This window comes from Pleurodeles waltl, chromosome 9 (assembly GCF_031143425.1).
Source record: "Pleurodeles waltl isolate 20211129_DDA chromosome 9, aPleWal1.hap1.20221129, whole genome shotgun sequence".
NCBI classification, from domain to species: Eukaryota; Metazoa; Chordata; class Amphibia; order Caudata; family Salamandridae; genus Pleurodeles; species Pleurodeles waltl.
This window is the reverse complement of record NC_090448.1, coordinates 518230259-518251250: the sequence shown is the minus strand read 5'-3', so window position 1 is coordinate 518251250 and position 20992 is coordinate 518230259. Positions and strand designations below refer to the sequence as shown.

Sequence of the window (20992 nt, the reverse complement as noted above, 5' to 3'; positions counted from 1 at the left end):
ATGTATCATCACAGATGGCTAGTTACGGCATAAAATCCCGTCAGGTATTCATATATTAGTGTACCTTTGCTGGTTAAGTAAAATACGAAAATATACTACGTGCACCTGAGTTTTTTTTTTTTTTTTTTTTTTTAAACAAACCCCTAAAATAAATATGCCTAGCATAAACAAAACAAATTTGGATGAAGAAAACTAAAACGCAAAGAAAATAAACCTCATAAAACCGGGTGCTCTACTTACAAGTAAACAGTGACACATGGGCAACTATAGTCCCATTTACAGCTCTAGAGTGAATAAGAATGTAATTTACTCTTTTCTTTATTATATATGATAACATTTCCATCGCAGTTGATAGAAATATATTATTTAAAACAAAAATAAAGGTCTACATGCTTTCTGGGACCCGGTGGCGCAGAGTGAGTGTGAAGAATCAATCTAGTGGAAAACATTTTCTCACAGTGTTTGGATGTCTAACATTTATAGCCAAAACACTGGGCATTAATCTTCGAATCCGGCCAGTCACTGGCCTCCATCTAAATCAAACACTATTTAGGGTGAGTGTCAACTATGAACGCAATTCTCTCATTATGTGTCTTTGTTCACAAACCACTGTTTTCGGGAGCATTGCATGTAATAACTTGTTATAGGTTTTCGTGCAGTTCCTGCTCTGGGTTGTAACATCTATCTTACAGTACATACTGCCCAAACAATCTCATCATGGCCTTCAATCGAACAACTACGACTGAACAAGTATACGCCAGGCACGTGGCCCTTTCCTCAGAAATACATTTCAAACAATGTCAAGGAAGCATTTGGTGATGCACCGTTGCCAATCACCTTGTGCATAGAGGACTCATTAAACACAATCAACATTGTTTAATTTCCCTCCTCCCACCTTTTAACCAACAGGACTGTTCTAAATTAATATATGCTAATGATACTTCAGAACAGAACACCAAATTGACTTCAACCATTATGGGTGATTTTTGATAAGTTACAAGGTATATCACTAAAAAATAGACTGCAGTAATAATGTTTCTTAGAGGCATGGCGAAATTTATTTGATTTTAAACAAGTAAAGTTGAAAAGATTTACAACTGTTCTATATATAAGAGCAAATTCATCTCTTAAGCTAAAAAAAATCACTCCTTTTTGGAGTGAAATGTTAGGCTAAGGCTGTAACTATTTATGTAGGTTATAATTTAGCACCTAGGATCAAAGCCTACAAACTGAATGGCATCCTTAGTTATGCTCAGCTAGAGCACAGGGTTGGGCAAATAAATGATTAAATACTTTGCATGTAAAATGCACATTTTATCCAATATTAATTAGGCACTTCAGCCAACTGCCATCCATTGTAAGCATTACAGCTCTACAGAAATTAGAAACGTACTGAGCTAGTATGTGAATAAAGCTTTTCTTCTGAAAGTTAGAAAATAAACAAACTCTTTCTTACATCTAGTTTGGCACACAATTACTTTGGAATCATGTTTACACTGTAAAATGTCCTAGTTTTATTTTGGTAACTTGCTTCATAAATACAATCTGCCACATTATGGTACTATGAGAATGTCAATATAATAAGCATCCTCAAAACTAAACTTTAAATAATAATTCTCATCCATTAGGTGCTAATGGGGTTAATAACTTTTTAAGATATTCCATTTCACTGGCCTTCCAGTATCTCTTTGATACTTTAAATTGGCAATGAAGAGTAAGGATTGGCATTATTTTTTTTTTCATTTCAGATTATTGCAGGTGGCGGTTCTCATGAAGACTGCAACTGACTTTGTAAGGAACTCCAAAAGATCTAAGAATCTTAGAGACAATGTGCAACCTGTTCATTTGTTCAGGTCTATTGGGCCTGGGGAAATCAGATTAACATAGACCCAATTTTCACGAGTTTATTACTTGCACTATTAATTAGATTCATATTGACAGACTAATAAACACAAATACAGTAAACACATTTTAAATCACAATTTTTAGCATGGACGATGTTGCCTGTTCATTTGGGAATAATCGCTATGCTTAGTTTAGGTCTTAGATTTCTACACTTCCGGACCAACGGTCATTGTGATATTTTGCCATTTTAGAATTGTAAAACCAAACTTAACAAACCAACAGTTATAATTGTCTCTTTTGAGCAATCCAACATCAATTTAAATAACTTAAAAATGTTTAACCTTTTTAATTGTTTACATTAAAAATACAGCTTCTACATGTACAGGTGGAGTATTCCATATTTCAACATTCAATAACCTTCAAAAAAAGAAATATTTAAAATAAAGGAATTACCTAACCAGATTAAATTTTTCAACTCTCCGTTAATACCATATTAGCAGTGCTTCAGCCACTTAATTTCAATAAAGGTGTGTAACATTAGGATACCTAATAAAGGCTAAAGTAAATGTACAAGTTTTCTTTGAAAACTGTCCATTATAGGCCTCCTGGCCATTTGCATTGTATTAATCCATGAATAACACTTAACACAAAGACTAAATAATGTTAATATTTTAGAAAATCCTGCATGTTTGTTTAGTGGAACGGTTTACGAAATCTCATCCATTCCTACGATCTCTTCTTTATTTGGTGTATGATGTGCTTTTGATTCTGCATGAATTCCAACAGAAACCTAGATATTTTGTTAGGAAAACAGGGATGTTATCACCATTAGATGACACCAATGAACACAAGCACCTGGCATGGACAGAGACATACTCAAAACAGTCATCTTGCTGCATTCCAGTAACCTTGCCCTTGGCACTTTTACATCTGTAGCTGAGATTATTTTGTAATCTTGCATCACAATCTCTTTCAGTTCAAACCAGAAAAATCAATTGCAGTTGAGAAGTCTTTCACTCCACCAAATTGTACATGTCTCATTCTTGCAGAGTGATATTATTCAATCAGATGACACACAAAAAGTGTTCCCTCTTCCCTGTGAACAAAATTACCTAGAAGGTATGCCCCACTTCACATGCAGTTATTCTACTGGGTTTATGTATGCAGAGCTTCAAGCTTTAGATTTCAGACATCACTGTTATGAAGTAGGCCTGAACGGAATCCGCGTAATTTATTTAGCGTAAATTACATGAACTGCCCAAACATTGACATAAAAGTATGTAATTGCAAAATGCGTCTTTGTGTCCGCTTTTGCACGAGGACACATTTTGCGCAAAAAAAAAGAATTAGAAGAAAATCAGCGTTAAAGCAAACAGCCACTCCCATTTGGTTAATTCAAGTTCTTCCTGTAATAGGATTTTTACTCGTGTAAAGTCTCAGTTAAGCGATGTGTAATAATTTCATACATTTTGCATAACAATCTTAACATAAAAATAGTGGACCTTACATGAGATTTTACAGGAAAAAATGAAATTTCACTTGGGCCTAGTCTGGAGACAACTCTTCAAGACACTCTCCACTGCATGTTGTCTTTTGGTGAAAAAAAGCGTTCATCTCCTGCTTATATACAGGGATGTGCGATTCATCTTAGCCAACAGTCTGTGTTATCTAAACATGTGACATTCTTTGGCTGATGGGTGGGATGGGCAAATTAAAAAAAAAAAAAAAAAAACTTACTGTTCCCGACGATGCCTCGCTCCTCTTCTCTTCTCTTCTTGTGTTCCAGCATTACCTGGGACCCTGGCAGGGACTCCCAAGCAATTCTGGCACTGCTCTGATGCTAAACCTAGCATGAGAGCAGCACCAGGTTTGCTCTGAGCGGCTTGGTCTGTCTCTCAGATAGCGCACTGCAGCCTGTGCAGTTTCTCTAACCCAGCTGTGTAACACAGCTGGGTTGGAGAAACTTAAGTGTGCATGTGCCGGCCAAACATACAAGCGCACTTAGTGCACAGACTCCACTTCTCCTCCCCCAAGGCCCAGCCCTGCACCTCTCTGCACACGTTGCTGGCTGAGCCAGGAGCTCTAAAATAAAATGATAATAAAAGATTGTTTTATTTTACAACTGCTGTCTCTTCGCCAGTGAGCGACACTCCTCCGATATTTCACACACTTGAAAAATGGTTGAGATGCACTAACAATAGCTCTACTTTAAAATGCTTCCCAGTCTAAGAAGAGCATTTTTGGGTTAAGTAGAACTCTTCCATGTCCTTTAACACTTCTTTCTGGTTTAATGATTTCACATGACTCACTAGTCATCAAGGACATCTCATAACAAAGAGACCCCGCCTTTAAAACAGACACAACCTGTCCTTGTGGGATCACAGGAGCCTCGATGCCACAAGAACCATGATGCACAAACATTTGTAGTCTACTGGTTTTGGGTGTACTAAGGATAGCATGATTGTGGAGTGGATGGTGATCAGCTTTAAGCTAATGCTTCTCTTAACAGCATCCTGTTAATAGGATGGATAATGCTGCAAGCCAGTAATTCACGAGGGAAGTTCTTACTGTACAGTTCACCTACTAAAAGCATTCCACCATACTACACCAAACATCTCTTTTTACTTCATACTATAGTAAAATACCAGTATTGCGCTGCATAGGAACACCTTCCCTGCAATAAAAAAGCAACAACCTAAACTATCACTTCTGAATCAACCAGCACATCTCTCACTATTAAAGTAAAGTACTAGGCACATCAGTTTAACACAAGAGTCCAATTTTAGGACATTGACCATCAGAACCCCAGATTGTACTGCACCTCTCTCCACTGATGTAGACTGTGGTGAATTATCAAAATCCAAACAAACAGCAAATATTGGAGAAATGCAAGGAGTAATGATTTTAAATGGTTGCCAAACACAAAGTCAATGCCAATCACAAGGTCAGCGTTATTCAAAATACTACTCCAGTCACAGGAAGTGTCTAGCAGACTTTCCTAATGAGCCCACACAGCCTGGGACTATTTTGTTATTTTTTAGTTGCTATGCTAGACTCAGCAAAAGATAGGAAAGTTACAAGGGTAGGTTTATGGAACAGTGAAGGAAAACTGGTTCGGCATGGGAGGAGATACGTTCTCCCTCAACCAATCAACAGGTTACAGTTTCAGGGAAGGGACCCAGATAGGTGTCAAATAGAGAGAGAGAAAAAACAATGATAGAAACACCATTCTCTACAGATTTACCCAACTCTTCTTCAGATTGAGGGAAACTGGCAGGTCAACCCCCCTTCATATGAAGAAATAAAAAGGTGTGAGCTTACCTTGGGCAACAAATATACCTCCACAAACTTTGATAGCATCGCCTCACCAATGGAATGTAAGCTATGATGTTGAACCCCATTATACAATCTGGAGCACCTCCAATGGCTACGCTGCCCTTCTGCCTTGCAACTACACAGAAGCATGATAAGACTAAGAAACACTGTATAATAGTACCCTAGTTCTTTCAATGCCATCTTTCAAATTGGTCAGGAATCAATACAAAATATACTATTAACCCTGCAACTAATGATTTTTTCAAATTACCTACAAAAAGGTTTTGCAACTGAATTTACTTCAAAAATACGCGCACAACAATTTATCAAATCTAAATTTAATGCAAAAGAGTTCAAAGTGTGTCAAGCAGAAAAACTGTAATGCCCAAACAAGATGATATTCAGATCTCTGGGTGAACTCTCCCACTTGTGGCTCTTTCCACAGAGGAGGCTCTGGGTGTACAATGAGAAGAATCCCCTTGAATAGGCAAAAACTGAGAAGCCGGCCTTTCAGTAGTTTGTGTTCTCCCAGCAGATCTGTCAATTGCTGGCATTTTAGGTTCAACCTCCCTTGAAGCTTGATGAGCTGAAAGCAGTGGACCCACAGACTTCTCAAGCACCTCTAATATTCGACCTAAAACTTGACCAACGTTGATCATCTCTTTGTGAAGGCCGTGCATGTCGGAAGCCATAGTGCTGTGAAGGTCATGTAAACTCCTTAATCGCTCATCAATGTGTGTCATCTGACTCACAAACTGCTCATGCTGATGTCTTTGAGCTTCTGTTCTCTTTTGCTCTAGAGCCAAAAGATGAGCCAGACCAAAACAACACGAAGTGCGAGAAGGTCGCGATGACTTTCGCTTCTTCCTCCTAATCACTCTTGAACCCAGTCTTGAGGCAGAAGAACCTGGAGACTGTGCAAGAGCAAAAGAGTCTAGAGATGAAAGAGATACACTGCTGTCAGAATCAGAGGAAAGGTCTTCCAAAGTGGAGTCCCTCATTGATGGATTGCTATGAGCTTGTTTAGTGTTAGACTGAGGGCTTCTGCTCAAGTCTAACATTACAGGTGGGCTGCTCGAAGTCCTAGTGTCCTGATTTGTTACCTGAGCATTTTGAACTCCAGACATTGACAAATGTAGGCAAGGAGGATTTGAGAATTTCGATTGGGCCCCGATAAAGTTATAAGAAGTAGAGGCTTTAGAGACAAGGGATGGGCAGGTGGTGCATTGCTCTGAAGAGGCTTGTTTCAATTTCTTCTCATTTGGAATCTCCGTGCAGATCTTTTTTGGGGTGACCGCTGTACACTCATTTGATTGTAGAGATGCAATGCGATCTGGAGGTTTAGCAAGTTCTTTCCTGTTTAGGATATGAGATTGGTTTGGATGTAAATCAATCCCGGACGAAGACACTGATCTTTTTATACCTATGAAAGGAAGCACAAAAAGATTCCTAAGTTAATACATGAAGACCTCCTAATAACAGTTGCATTTTCAAAACACTTACTTGCAGAGCCAGAAGAAAGCACGACTGTGGTCCTGGACCCTGTAGACATCTGGGCTACTGCAGAGGAACAGGAGAAGATAAGTGGGCCATCTGCGACTGCAGAGAAATGTTGTCACTCACTTGACCTCACCCAGAAGCGCAATATTGCCAACATGCTCTGAAGGGTGAAAATTAGGGGGAAAAGTGTGGGAATCTCATTAGAGTAGGTGTTATTCTTGATTGTAAAATTATTATGGTGTTAAACTTAAGTATTGAAATTAAAAAAAGTAATTAGCAATCATTTAAAAGTCTTAGTGGGCTAGTGTTTTCTTACCTTGATTTTTGGTTCACTGATCCTTAAAGCAGAGTTCAAATGGTGCCGAGTTCAAATGTTGTTCTCTAGCATCCATTTTCTTTCCCGGAGGTGAGGACAAGTGTGTGCATGCCAGTTCTCTTTCAGACCCTATTTTACTCTCGCATTTCCGTAGAGTCTTCTTAATTACCATCTTCTCCTCGTTGGATTCCTCCTATGCCATCAGTCTTGCGGTAGCCCAAATGTATACAATGATCCAGGTCCAGGTCCATACCAGTCACCCGCTACAAATGGGCCCTCCTATGAAGCTGTGCAATTAAGAAACTTCGCACGTGCATGAACTTTTAAACTTTTTAATGACCATGTACGGAAAAAAACATAGACTAATGTTTTTTTTGTCTTAAATCTACCATCAGTACTATGTCCCTTGTATGTGTTCTTAACACCAGAAGAGGAACATGTTTTAAAATACTCTTGTCTGTCTCCATAAAGCACATCATTAAAGAGAAGTGAAAGACTGTGGATCTGAATGTCTGTCAACTTCTCCCATCAAATGCAAATAAGTGAGACAGACCATCACAATATGGTTGTACTCGCATATCAAGAGAGAAGATAAAACGTGTTAAATGGGTCTCTTGCTGTATATCTGAGAGAAGAAAAATGCGGGAGAAATGATTCTTCGTCCAACAACACGTATTTCTTTTCACAGGATGTTTTGGAAATAATAACAAACAGCATCAACTGCCGTTTAGCGTATGTTCAGTAATTTACACATTCAAATAACATTTTCAGACATAAAAAGAAACGTTTAAAATGCACTGAGCATAATTACCTTTACAACAAACCGCCATGCGTTTTGGCCTCTCCAGTACTAAAGTAATTAGACTTTAAAAACAGTCATTTGTTGCTAGTTTAATTCATCTTGAAGTCCAGAGATAGAAGGGATCCTAGTGATGTATCACAGGCTGCTTTTTTATCATCATCAGTTACTATGCGCTAGTTAAACCAAGCATCCCCCACACTCACTTCCAACAACGGTCAACAACAATAATACAATATTCTTGTAAGAGTTGCTCCTATACCAAGGCAAAACCTGGTCCTCTCGTCATAGTAATTTTTGAATGTACCTTATTATTTCCTCTACGAAACACTTTTGACCAGCAACTTAAATCCATTAACTCAAAGGATGGACTTAAATTGCCAAAAAAGATATCCACGTAACAAGAATCCCTAGAAAAAGTAAGGGAAATTTGTTACAAGGTGGCCTGATCACAAATGAACATTCCTCTGTTAATTCTTCCTCCTAGCACAATTGGTACTTTTGACTTTTCAGTATGGAGTCCTTGACTCGCTCATCCTGTGACACCTCAGATAGGAAATTTCTCTCTGCTCATTCTCAATTAACCATCAACAGCCGATCTTCTGGAAGACCCTGCAAACCACGCCTCCAGTTTGCAGCTCTAAAGCTTTTAAATTCAGAATTAAGACCCCTAATTGCCCCATGGTTCTTTCAAACCTGTCATTATAGGAATTCTTTCATGCGCAATAATCAACTATGGATTTAAGTAACACAGAGAAAGTGAAAAAAATGACATTTATATACACACATGTAGTAATACCACATACATACCTTGGCAATGAGATTATTGCGGCACAGATTGGAAAAGAAATGCTGATGGGTTCACCAATTTATTAGGCATAGATAAAACCCATTATAGAAAATATAAGGTCCTCCGAAACTTTGAATTCCTAGCCACCCTCATTTCCTATACCATTCCACAAATGCACACACTTATCAATCTCAGGTTTCAAACATATCCCTACTAGCAGACATAAGACAGCCATTTTACATACTAGCCAAACACATCATGCTTGCGCCCTTCCATGAAATTAGCAGGCACCCAGGTTGACTATTTTGGAAAGTTACTTATGAAAGTCCCAGTACAAACGTCCATCCCAGTGTGTGAAAAGATTACTTCTTGAATGTCTTTTCTTCCAGAGTTTGTGGGGGTGGACTGTGGTTGTTACACTTTAAGCCTTGGTGCAAAACCAGGACAAGGTAGATATAGGAATGTAATCAAGAGGTGGCTTTTCACTAAGAGGTTTACAAAATCAAAAACCCCTTTCACGTAAATTAATTTGTGACACCAGATCACCTTTTGAAAAGATGCATTTGATAAACTTAACATACAGTCTTGTAGCCTGAAATTATACAAATACCACATTGTGTTGTAGAAAGCAATGAATGGAAAGACAGGACTATAATTATTTGATTGTTACTTTTAGTCCTTATTCACAGAGTAGTAAAAACAAACCTTACAGCCTTGGAATGCAAAATATGTGAAAAAATCTTGGGTACATTTTCTCCTCATTTGTTAGTCAGAACACTTGAAGAATTTGATAGGCAACAAAGAGTAAATGCCATATGATCCTACATCAGTAGACTCTTCCTGCTGAAATAAAACCCCATGTGTGGGTGCAGACAAGATGACCGCTGGAAGGTTTCCAGAGTTTGTGGGGACACATGTATTTCAGACCCAAACTAACCTACCCGCACCACACAGGTCCGTAAAACAAAATGTAAAATAAGCTCTGGCATACCCAATACATATGAAGTACAACTGAAAGTGCACCTTCAGTCACTAATGGTGACGAGTTTTAGCACCTCAAATAATTGCACATACACACATACATCCATTCATCCACCCACTGCTCCTCACTGCATTCACTGACCTGCACATAAGCAATAAAACAGACACACAAACACCAACTACCACATAAAAGAATAATAAAAAGAATAAGAATAGGAGAAAGAAAACATGCTGCCAACTGTGGTCATATACTTGTAATTCTAATTAAACGTAGTAGGTGGCATTGTTGCAATGATACTGAACATAGTGTAGCGTTGTTTTAAAGTTGAAACGGATTCCTGGGAGCAGGAAAACCATGATACACTCAGCATAATATGATTTCAGGACTGTCGCTCAGTAAAAACGCACTGGGCGAACATCTTACAATGCTAAAGCATATAGTGGATCACTGTTGGGCAGGACTGGAGTACTGCCACCAGTACAGGCACTGAAACACACTCCTTTTCAGGCAGATGTGATCAGGCAGAATTACATTACTCACAGAGCAATAGAGCCAAAGGAAGAACTGGGCTAACCGATTGCCCATATACTGGTATGTGGAGAAGCGGAACTTGAATAATACTCAACCAATCAGAAGAGGGCTGACCAAATGACTCTATATGTATGCTTATGTGGAGTTTATGTTTATTACCTTTACCATTTGGCATAGTAACATAACCAGCTGAGGCGTCCTGCACTGGACATGAAACTGCAAATATTAGGCAGCCTTACATTTATATATAATTATGTATAAAATTACACCTGGAAAAACTACCCCCTTCCCCCCGAAAAGAGTCTAACAAGGATTATCACATTGCAATTCTTCAACTCCAAGGGTTTGCCATAGGGGTCAACAAACACCAAAATTCTTGCCTTCTTACAGCAACCTGTGACATTCCACTTAACTAAATTTAAGTCAACTACCTTTAACACAATGTAATGACAATACACTCTTAATAGTCTAATGGTTTTTCACTCTATTGTAATTTCGCATAAACAAATCAGACCTATTGCCGTTGACAGAAATTTTCCTAAAGAACCATTTAGCTGTACACCCTTTATCGTTGGCTTGTCGTCATAATCAACTCAAACCTACTGAGTTGTGTATAAACTGTTCCACAAGGCAACCCGCAGGCATATACAGTCGGAAAATTATTAAAATACACAAAATTACACTTGGCAAAGCAATATTCAACTGCTCCTAATAAAGGTACTAATGATTATCAAAGTGTAAATCTTCTACTCGAAGAGTTGTCATAGGGGGAAACAAGTCTCAGCAAATCCCGAGACTATTACAGTAACCAGTTATAATACGTGTGTAGCAATACCTCTCTCAGGGTTATAAAAGTGGAGTATAAATTCACCACTAGTGGCCTTTTGGCTTTAACATCTGATTTTCACAATAAATAAGTCAGTTCTACTGTATTTGTTGTCAATTTTCATAATAAAGATAGCAGACATATGGCCAGACATGACTTTTTGTAATGGACCTGCCTTTGTCACTGGTTTGTCACCATAACCAACTCAGGCCTTTGGTGTTATGTATAAGCTTTTCCACAATGCATCTATTCTGTTGTTATAAAATTATAAACACAAAATTTCAGCTGGCAAAGCAAAATAAAACTCCTCTGTTGCAATAGAAATGTCCCCTGCGTGGTAAACTGGCATGTACATATGCCCCAGAGTGCCTTACTGCAAGTGAACCTGGTACACTCACTTATTTTATCCGCACAGTAATCTACAATGCGTGCAGATGCCTGGTTAAGCCTCTGATAATGTGAGGTCCTGAAACGGTTCTGTGGCCTGGCCACAGGGCAGAAGGGGCAAACAGGCTTCAACCATAGTAGCTGAAGTTGGCTGCCACCAGTGTCCCAGGGCCCCTCCAACTATGAATGTGCAAACTAAGCCAAGTAAAACTTTTGCCACACTTGTCTCGAGGACAAGCAATCACAGGTTTCTCAGGGAGGTAGCGTCGGGGGCAGGAGCTCAGGACTCAGCCAACCAATAGACACAATACCTTACTGTGCAGCTTAGTGCTTTTATTTTACGTAAAGTACTTTATCCCCACAAAGGACTGAATTTGATAGGAGCATATGACAAGGTTGAAATCAAAGTCATGTTTAACAGAGATTTACAGCAAATGTAAACTAAAGTCTGAAAAACACTAAAGACAGACACCGCTCAGGCACATCTATGGAGAATATCAAATACTATCAATGGTCAAACGCGTAACCCCAAAGGAGGGAGAGGGAGAGTGTGTGTTAGTTCATCTCTTGTCCCAGGTGCAGGGAAAGCCCCGGGTTTACCTGTCAGTTACCAATGCAGTTATGTCAGTATGGCAGGTGCAGATTGCACTCCCGCTCTTCTCCTGTGGTGGTCTGCAGCATCACTTAGAACAGTGTTTGCAGGATTAAATGAATGAAGCAGATCCTCCCAGCATGCTCTTTGCAGCCGTGACCTCACCGGCCAGTTGCAGAGGAATACTTTGATCTGGCAGTTGCCGCCTTCAGACAGAGTGATGGGTTGTCTTTAGTAGTTGCAGTCTTTCAGGCGATCAGGGCTTTACACTTCCATAAGGACAACACTTCATGCTATGCAACATCAGCCGCACCGCCAGTGTTTCCAGGTGTTGGCAGACTTCAGGGTGACACTATAGTGCTTCAGCGCTAAAAGACTTAATGCAGTGATAAAGTACTCGCTCAGAAAGACTGATGAGACCACACTACGGCATGGGTCACTGATGGCTTCACTCTCTGCTCCTCAAATCAAAAACATGCTGGGCTTCTTCTGAGAAGTCTACTCTGCAGTAAACCCAGGCAGGCTCCATCATTCTCTTAGCAGACAGGCAGGCAGACTTGTAGGCAGTTCAGGCAGACCCTCAACTTTTCCAGCAGAAAGTGCAGACTTCAGGTGATGTACCCTCACCACTGAGAGACTGATCGTCTGGCAGAAACCAGCCCTGGTTGTACAGCAGCTCTTAAAGAACTGCGTGGAGCCCTACAATCCTTGGTATAAAAAAAACCACGGGACTGAATCAAAGTGGTGTGTTTTCAATCCCACTGTTATTCACATTTTCCAAACAGCAGAGGTCTGCAGTCTAAGGCGTTGGAGCCGGTTTTATTTGGTTCTCTTTCAAATGTCACAATCAGGCTGCTTCTCTGGTACATCCTTTGATGGGGTGATGGGGTGATGGGGTTGGCTCAAAGCAGGCACACCCAAAACATGGTCACATTCTAGTAAGGAATCTCTGAACATGGCTGTCATCAGCCTTCCTGAGGCAGTAATCAGAGACAAACAGACAGGCCCTGTCTAGAAACATCCTCAAATTGAATAGAAAGTGCAGTCCCTCCCCTAACATCTAATAAATGGCAATGCTCAATACAAATTAATCAGCAGTCCTTTGCAAACAAGGTTGCTGAATTTCTTTTGTAAGCTCAGTTTCTATCGACCTCCAGACACAGGAATGTAGGTAGTACATTCCCAATGTCTGGGGAAGCTGGCCTCATCCTTCTTCTTGTACCATGCTCAACCACAGACATCAAAAAATGGATCCCACTAGCCCCACTATTCAGACTCATACAACCCACCAAGTCAAAGTCTCATACATGAGATTTACACTCACTGCACATAAGCACACTTAGCATCCACACAGGATCCCACCCAAGTTCTGGCCTTCACAGAACAGCAAACTTTATACAACAGGGGCCATTCAAGGCAAAGACAAAAAAAATGGTCTGATCACACTACAGATCCACAAAACATAATACAATGCCATCCTTGCTTCATGTGATACGCCCAGGACATAGACAGTAAGCCAAAGCACAGTAAGGGCACCACAATTTATGCACCCCTCCAAGCCACAGTACAGGTTCCGGGCCTCACATTACCTTGGTCAGGAGTGGGTCTCTGTGCAAAGGCTGGATTACCATGACACCAGGCCCAAAATAAAAGTCAGGATACCAATTTCATATGCAGTTGAGCACTTAAAGCAGGGGAGATGTTAGTTTCCCATGCAGATGGCAGTAAAATCCCCAGACCTTCCTCAGATAGAATTACAAGGCTTCTGAAAGTGCAAAGCTACCTGCAGGGCTTGTCACAGGGGTAACTAACACCAAAAGCCTTGCCTGCTAAGGTAATCAGTGAGATTTCCAGCAACAAAATACAAGTCCACAAGCTTTAGACAGTGTGACGATAATACACCCTTGAAGGCCTTTGATTTCAACAAATGCCTTCCCCAATAAATAGGTTATTTATACAGCCTTTGTAGTACTTTTTCGTAAAATACAGATCAGACCTTGAGCATTAATGAACTGCTGGTCACTTTAACAAACTCAGTCCTGCTATTTTGAGAATACACTTTCCACAAGGTAAAAAAAGCATAACAAGCACTTTTTGCAGTGGAGGCAAACAACCTCTGCCTAATCAAAAACTGTAGTCAATGGGATCAAACTTTATGCCGAGTCAAAGCTCCTCCCTCAGTAATACTTCTTAAACATTTATGTCTGTGGAAAACTAAAGTAAAGACAGCAGCCCTGTCAAGCCAGACCTAATCATTGGCATGGTGACGGCCACTGGCCCCACATGTTTTCTCGAACAGTGAGGCACGTAGAGTAGCAAGGCAACATACAGTAAGTTTGGCTGGCAAAACACTGGAACTTGTTGAAAGAAACTGCCTGCAAAGAAAGTAATGACTGCTAAGGTAAACACAATGAAAGGTATGCACAGGTAAACACAGGCATGCGGAGGCCCCCATATCAAGCATAATTGTCTGTTAAAAACCAGCGCATGCTACTAACTGTGAAAGCAGTCTGGCGTATTATCAAAGAAATGGAATGATAAATAGGATAGCTTGGGGGGCTACACATTTTGCGAATTCAGTTACTGGGGGTGAAGAAGGGAGAGGTACCAAAACACCAGGAGGTGCGGTTCCTCCATGAGGGCAGAGGGGCATGCCCACCTCCCCCTCCCCCGCCAGCACCTGCAAACCTTTATTAGAAAACGATAAAAATCAGTGTTTATTATCGTTTTCTTGAAAACGGGTGGGCCCTACGCTGTGACGAGCACTTGAGGAGAATGCTCAGAGCACTCTCATCAGAGCGCATGTGTGTTCGCCCGGCCGTCTCGGGCAGGCCAAACACACATGCGCAGTGTGCAGGCTCCCAGTCTGCCTGGGAGCACCCTGGTGGGGTGTCCCCAGTCAATCCTGACTCTGCTTTGAGCAGTGTCAGGATTGGCGCAGGGCAGGCTGGAAGCCTGTGCCTGCTGAGGAGTGGATAGAGCAAAAACAACAATTGATGGACGGAATGCTGAACATTGTCAAACATTCACCCCCAGTACAGTGATCTGGGCCTAAATCCATCGTTTTTTTGCTGCCCATGCCATTCCAGTTTGGACCCAGCCATATGCAAATCAGTCTTGACCCTGTTCCCCATGGGAACAGTCCAGCCCGAACTGCTAGGCCAGGTCTTCCCTGGACTGGAAACAAGCATCCTGGGACCGGTTTCGGGGTTTCACCCCTCATCAGCCAGGCTAGCTGTACTCACATACAGTCACACACGCATGCTTGCAGTGCTTGGATTTCACCAGCTCTGAACAGTATCTCTGATGGCTTGACACAGGTACTTTCACCTGAGTCAACAATCAAACAATAACACTAGCTGCCTTAGGGGGGTCTGCATTTTATTTTTATTATATCAAGTGAATAATTATTTACTCATGATAAAATAAAAATGGACCGCAAACCAAGGAGGGTGTAGTGTAGCTGTGAAGCCCGTAAAGGAGAGCAGCCACTGGTCCAGGGACACAAACCAATCCATTCACTCAATCATCCATCTTTTCACTTATCCATCCATCCCTCCATCAATCCATCACCCCTTTCGCTCCATCCATCCATCACCCTCTCTTTGGCTCATCCATCTATCCACCCTTTCACTCAGCCATTCACACCTTACACCCATCTATCCACCCTTAGTCCCATCCAACCATCCATTTATACACCCCTCCATTTATACACCCCTCCATTTACCCTTTCCCTCTGCCATTTATCCTTTACTCACTTATCCATCTAGCTATCTATTCATCCATCCAACTATTCACCCTTTCATTCATCCATCCTTTCATCCAGACATCCATCCACCCTGCCTTTCACACATCCATCTATTGTTTTACTCATCCATCTTTACAAACATCCTTTTGCTTATCCACCCATCCACTTATTCATCTATATATCCTTCCACTCATCCATCCATCCTTTTACTCATTCAATCTCCATCCATCCTTTCATTATCCATCAACCTATCTTTCCATCCATCCCTTCCTCCAGGTCTTTCAATCTTCCATTCTTACGTTCATCCTTTCACTCATTCATCCATACATCCACCATTTTATCCATCCATCCATCCATCCATCCACCCTTCTTTCCTTTCACTCATTCCCCCTCCAAAGGCAATTATGAGCCTTTCTCTGATGAGCTGCAGACAGAAGAGGCCCATCAAGAACCCCACCCACTGCAGCTGCAAAAGAGGGGAGGGGGTGCCCCTGATGTAGGCAGAAGCTTAACTGCTCACTTACCTCTTAGTCCACTAGTGCAATTGTTGTCCGCAGCTGGTTACTTACCTTTCTTGGGTCTCTACAGTCGAGATAAGGAGCACAATGTCATGCTCATCTCCATAATGCTTCTTTTCAAAGTGAAACAAATGCAGTACTAAACGTGTTACTGCCAGGCGAGCAGTCCCCCAGCACCCCTCCTACGGCCTGTTTCTCTGTGCAATCAACAAACTGTTCCCACCCACTTCCTCCTTGTCTTCATCGGCCTGCCCCACACCCAGCCATTGAAGTGAATGGAGTGTTGCTAACCACTCCCAGGGCCAATGTTTTTGCACCCAAAGAAAGCCAGATCAATTTCATTGTAAATCAGCCCTAACTTGGGCCTGCAGGTTGAGGAAAACCTCGCCTGGCTGGCACTTGCACAGCAGGACATCTGCAGAGTTCACCCAGGAGATTCAGCACACTGCCACGAGCAGTGATTTATTTTCAGCTGCTCTGTATTTATTTCCCTGTTCCTGCCTCTCCACAACAGAAGTTGGCAAGTTAACGACCCATGAACAAAAGTTGCCCCTGATATTTACCCCTAATCTAACACTACACTACATGCAGCTCAGCGGCCACACCATTGAGCTTTTTTTTGTTTGTTTTTATTGAGCAGTAATAGGATACAATAGTGGGTGTGGGAGGGCACCAACACTGAGGAGAGCTAGGGACGAATGAGAGCAACATGGAGGGTTGGTGGGACACAGAAGCACACAGGGAAAGGGGGCAAAATGAGAGCAGATGAGACCGCAAGTATGGTGAGCAACACAGAGGGCTCAGAAGCACATGGGCGAGAGCTGGGGTGGGGGCAAATCTACACACAGGTAAGAGAGCAACACGGGGTGGAGGAGAAGTGCATGAGGGGGAGCCATAAGACAAGGTTGGTTCCTTACTGTTCCAGGGGAGATGATGCGGCATCAGTTGCGAAGCATCGGTTCCTTATGACCCGGCAGGGTCGATGAATATAGCAGGTCAAGATGCGAGGCATCGACTTTGCGTTGTCAAGTTCACACCACAAGGCCACAGGTGCTGTGGCAGAGCTGGAGTTGGGTGTCACGGATGTCTGTGACACAGCACTTGGGACTCATGATGTGGCTGGACATGAAGGAGCTGTGGCAGGGTCGGGCCTATGTTGCAGGTTGTGGTCGTTGCACTCAGCAGGGACCACGGCTCTGGTGCAGGCAGCGGCTCAGAGACGGAGAGCGGCGCCGGTTCTGAAGTCGCTCTGGAGTTGATGTGCACCAGAGCTCACTTCCAACGATCCAGGAACTGGATTTGGCACAACTTGGCAAGTCAGGACTCTCAGCAAGAGAGCCCAGGTGCTGGCAGGCAACGTCGTTGATGGCCCTGGGACTTCTTAACAGGATGCAAGCTCAGTTCAAGCCCTTGGAGAACCTTGGAAAGCAGGATGTAGAAAGCAGTGTCCAGTCCTTTCACTTCCAGGATAGAAGCAGCAAGAAGCAGGCCAGCTCAACAAGCAACAGGCAGAGTGGCAGTCCCTCCTACAGCATCCTTCTCTTCTTACTAGCAGAATGTTCTCAGTTCAAAAGTGTTCTAACTATGTGGTGTCACAGGCCCAGTACTTTTTTTTGTCTTTGAAGTAGTTACATTTCAAAGAGAAGTCGCTGCAGTGCACAAGACCCAGCCTTTCTCTGCTCTAGCCCCAGACACACTCCAGGGGGTTGGAGACTGCTTTGTGTGAGGACAGGCACAGCCCTATTCAGGTGCGAGTGTCAGCTCCTCCCACCACTCCAGCTCAGGAGAACCCATCAGCCTTTTGATGGGCCATAAGGATACCTCAGCTCCCTTTGTGTGACTGTCTGGAATGAATACACAAACAGCCCAACTGTCATCCTGACCCAGATGTGTATTTAGCAGACGGGCAGAGGCACAGAATGGATAAGCAAGAAAATGCACGCTTTCTAAACGTGGCATTTTCAAACTTACAATTCAAAAAACGATTTCACCAAAAGATGTCTTTTGAAATGTGAGTTCAGAGACCCAAACCTCCATGTCTCTATCTGCTCCCAATGGTAGGTTACAGTTAAAAGACATTCTAGGCAATCCTCATGTTACCCTATGGGAGAGTTATGCCTGGTAACAGTGAAAAAATAATTTAGCAGTATTTCACTATCAGGACACGTAGAACACACCAGTACATATCCTACATTTTAAATGCACTGCATCTTTCCCATGGGGCTGTCTTGGGTCTACTTTAGGGCTGGCTTACATGTAGTAAAAGGGAAGCGCTGGGCCTGGAAAGTGGGTGCTCTTGCTAGGTCGAACTGGCAGTTCAAAACTACACACACACACACACACACACACACACAGACACTGCAGTGGCAGGTCTGAGCCATGTTTACAGGGCTACGCGTGTGGGCGGGACAAACAGTGCTGCAGGTCCACTAGTAGCATTTGATTTACAGACCTTCAGCACATTTAGTGCACTTTACTAAGGACTTACTAGTAAACCAAATATGGCAATCATGGATATCCCAGTCACCACTACAATTATGCAGGGAGCACTTGCACTTTAGCACTGGTCAGCAGTGGTAAAGTGCCCAGAATCCTAAAACCCACAAAAACTAAATGCAACACACAGTCAAAAACAGGAAGTTGGAGGCAAAAAGCTTGGGTATGACCTTGCAAAAAGGGCCATTTCCAACATATATATCTATCTCTCTCTACCTATTTCTCTCTATCTCTCTCAACTTCACTACTTCCATCCCTGGCAGTGTACATAACAGTGAACAATAGTTAAATCCAGAAAAACCCAACATTAAAATGAAGAGTTTAATACAAACCGAAATACAGAGCAGCATTTATTTTTAAAACAAGGCAAGTACTTTAGCACCTGACACAGATCTGTGTGCAAAGGGAAATAAGGAGATACCCCAAAATTGCTTCAGATATTATAACATTGCCGTTTCAGATTGAATTACCCAATATCAAAAAAGAAATCAACTTTTCGACTGAATCAGGTACTTCCACAAAGTACCCTGAACAGAACAATTTAAGGGAAATAGTCATGCTTGAAGAATCCAGATATAGGAAACACATAGCATGAGCATCAAAGTTACTATACCAAGCACTGTGCATTAGAGAGAGAAGTGCAATGTGTAAAAAAACTAAGAATGGCCCCTGATTATACTCAGAGCAGAGTAACTGAAGCAATACAGCATTCATTTTAGGCACCCAAGAAAAAAGCGCACTGTGCAAGTACCAAGAAGGGAAATCCCCAGAGTACCTTGAATGCGCTCCTCGGACGTTCTAATATGTGCAATGTGCAAGACACAGAAAGTGCCAGTGCGTGCAGAAAAGTAACCCAAGGTGATATGGCAGCGGCGCAGAAGTAGGCCACTCGATGATCAGCTTGGAAGAAATCGAGCGATCCGGAGCGGCACTGCCAATAAGTGACTCAAGTATTATGAGGAAGTCAGAAAGAACAGACAATAAAGCTCACTATTTTGCAGAGCAAATTACATTTCTGGAGCCCAGTTTGGCTGCAGCCACCAGGAGTTACTTGACAGCTTTAAAGTTCAATATGGTATTGTCTGGATTCGGACAAGCTATTAACACCTGTCAGCAAGTTCGAACTCGTGTATGAATAAAATCACCCAAAGAAGGATTTTTCGTTGCTGCAGCAGGGATGGGCAGAAGCATAGAATAGCAATGATGGTTTCTTTTCCCATTCCACAGTCACCACATTTCATCATAGGTATCTGAGCAGCGCCATTCCAGAAGGTGCACCCGGAAGTTCCACTCCCCCAGTCTAAATGCAAATAGCTTGGCCTTTATCCACAACGGGAATCTACGAGTAATGTAGCTCTGTTGTTTACTGAGGGTATAAAATAACTGACCAGACTCAGTGTTGCCACGTCCTCAATCCTATACAGCTTTTTTGCTGTAGGTGTTGTGAGTTTTTTAAAAACTGGTTGTGAGAGATGTATACCCCAATCATTCAAGGGTTAAAACTCCCTTAATCTGTCATCAAAGAAGCACTTGTAGCAGTCGAGGCTGGCTGGGATTACAGGGGGCGGGGTGGCGCACGCAGGGGTGGGGGGAATTTTATTAAACTTTATAAAATAAAAAAATAAAAATAATAATAATCTTACCTCCACTCCGCTTCACCCGCGCCGCTGCTCCTCAGTCTTGCAGTGCAGGAACCGGCTCCCACCCTGCCCTGCAGCCTATCCTGACGCTGCTCAGAGGTTTGAATGATCCTTTGCTGTCCAGTAAATGCCCAGATATTTGTACTCATGACTATGATGGAGCCAGTCACTATTAAAATGCCACATGTCTCGACGTACGTTTTTTTTGCTCCGAATGTAATCGTCAGGGTTTTTGTGCTATTTATCACAAGGCTGTGCCTCACGGTATATGCATTTAGGATATATAGCTGATGTTGGAGACAATCTTAGTCTGACTAAGGAGCGCAAAGTTGTCTGCGTATAAGAGGTGGGTCATATGGTGGCGTCCCAGTCTAGAAGGATGGCAATTCGCATTGTCAAGGGACTCTGACAGATCGGCTATATATAAGCTGAAAAGCAGAGGAGCGAGTACGCAGCCTTGCTTTCGTGGGTATTTTCCTCCAAATACAAGAGTTAGTATACAGCTGCTCAATTGGTCTCAATTCGGCTGGTAGACCCGAATCCTGCAATTTGTGCCACAATATGCCTCTGGGGATACTCAAAAGCAACTTTCAAGTCTACGAAGCAGGAATAAAGTGCTGAGCCTCATCTGAGAGTCTTGTTGCAAATGAGGGCCAACGCTATAAAATTGGAGGTGGTGCCACAGTTGTCCTTAAATCCACACTGGT

At 42.2% G+C, this 20992-nt stretch overlaps 1 protein-coding gene across 2 annotated transcripts in view; it reads right to left on the bottom strand.

Moving 5' to 3' along the window:
- Positions 1-20992, bottom strand: part of SIX4 (SIX homeobox 4) — a 60179-nt gene that overhangs the window by 17982 nt on the left and 21205 nt on the right. Inside the window, exon 3 of one of the 2 annotated variants that reach the window (XM_069207412.1) lies at positions 6264-6583. The exons of the other annotated variant lie outside the window; for it this stretch is intronic. Coding sequence (XP_069063513.1) covers positions 6264-6583 — 320 coding nt within the window. The remainder of the gene's footprint in view (positions 1-6263; positions 6584-20992) is intronic. 2 annotated transcript variants of the gene reach the window in all.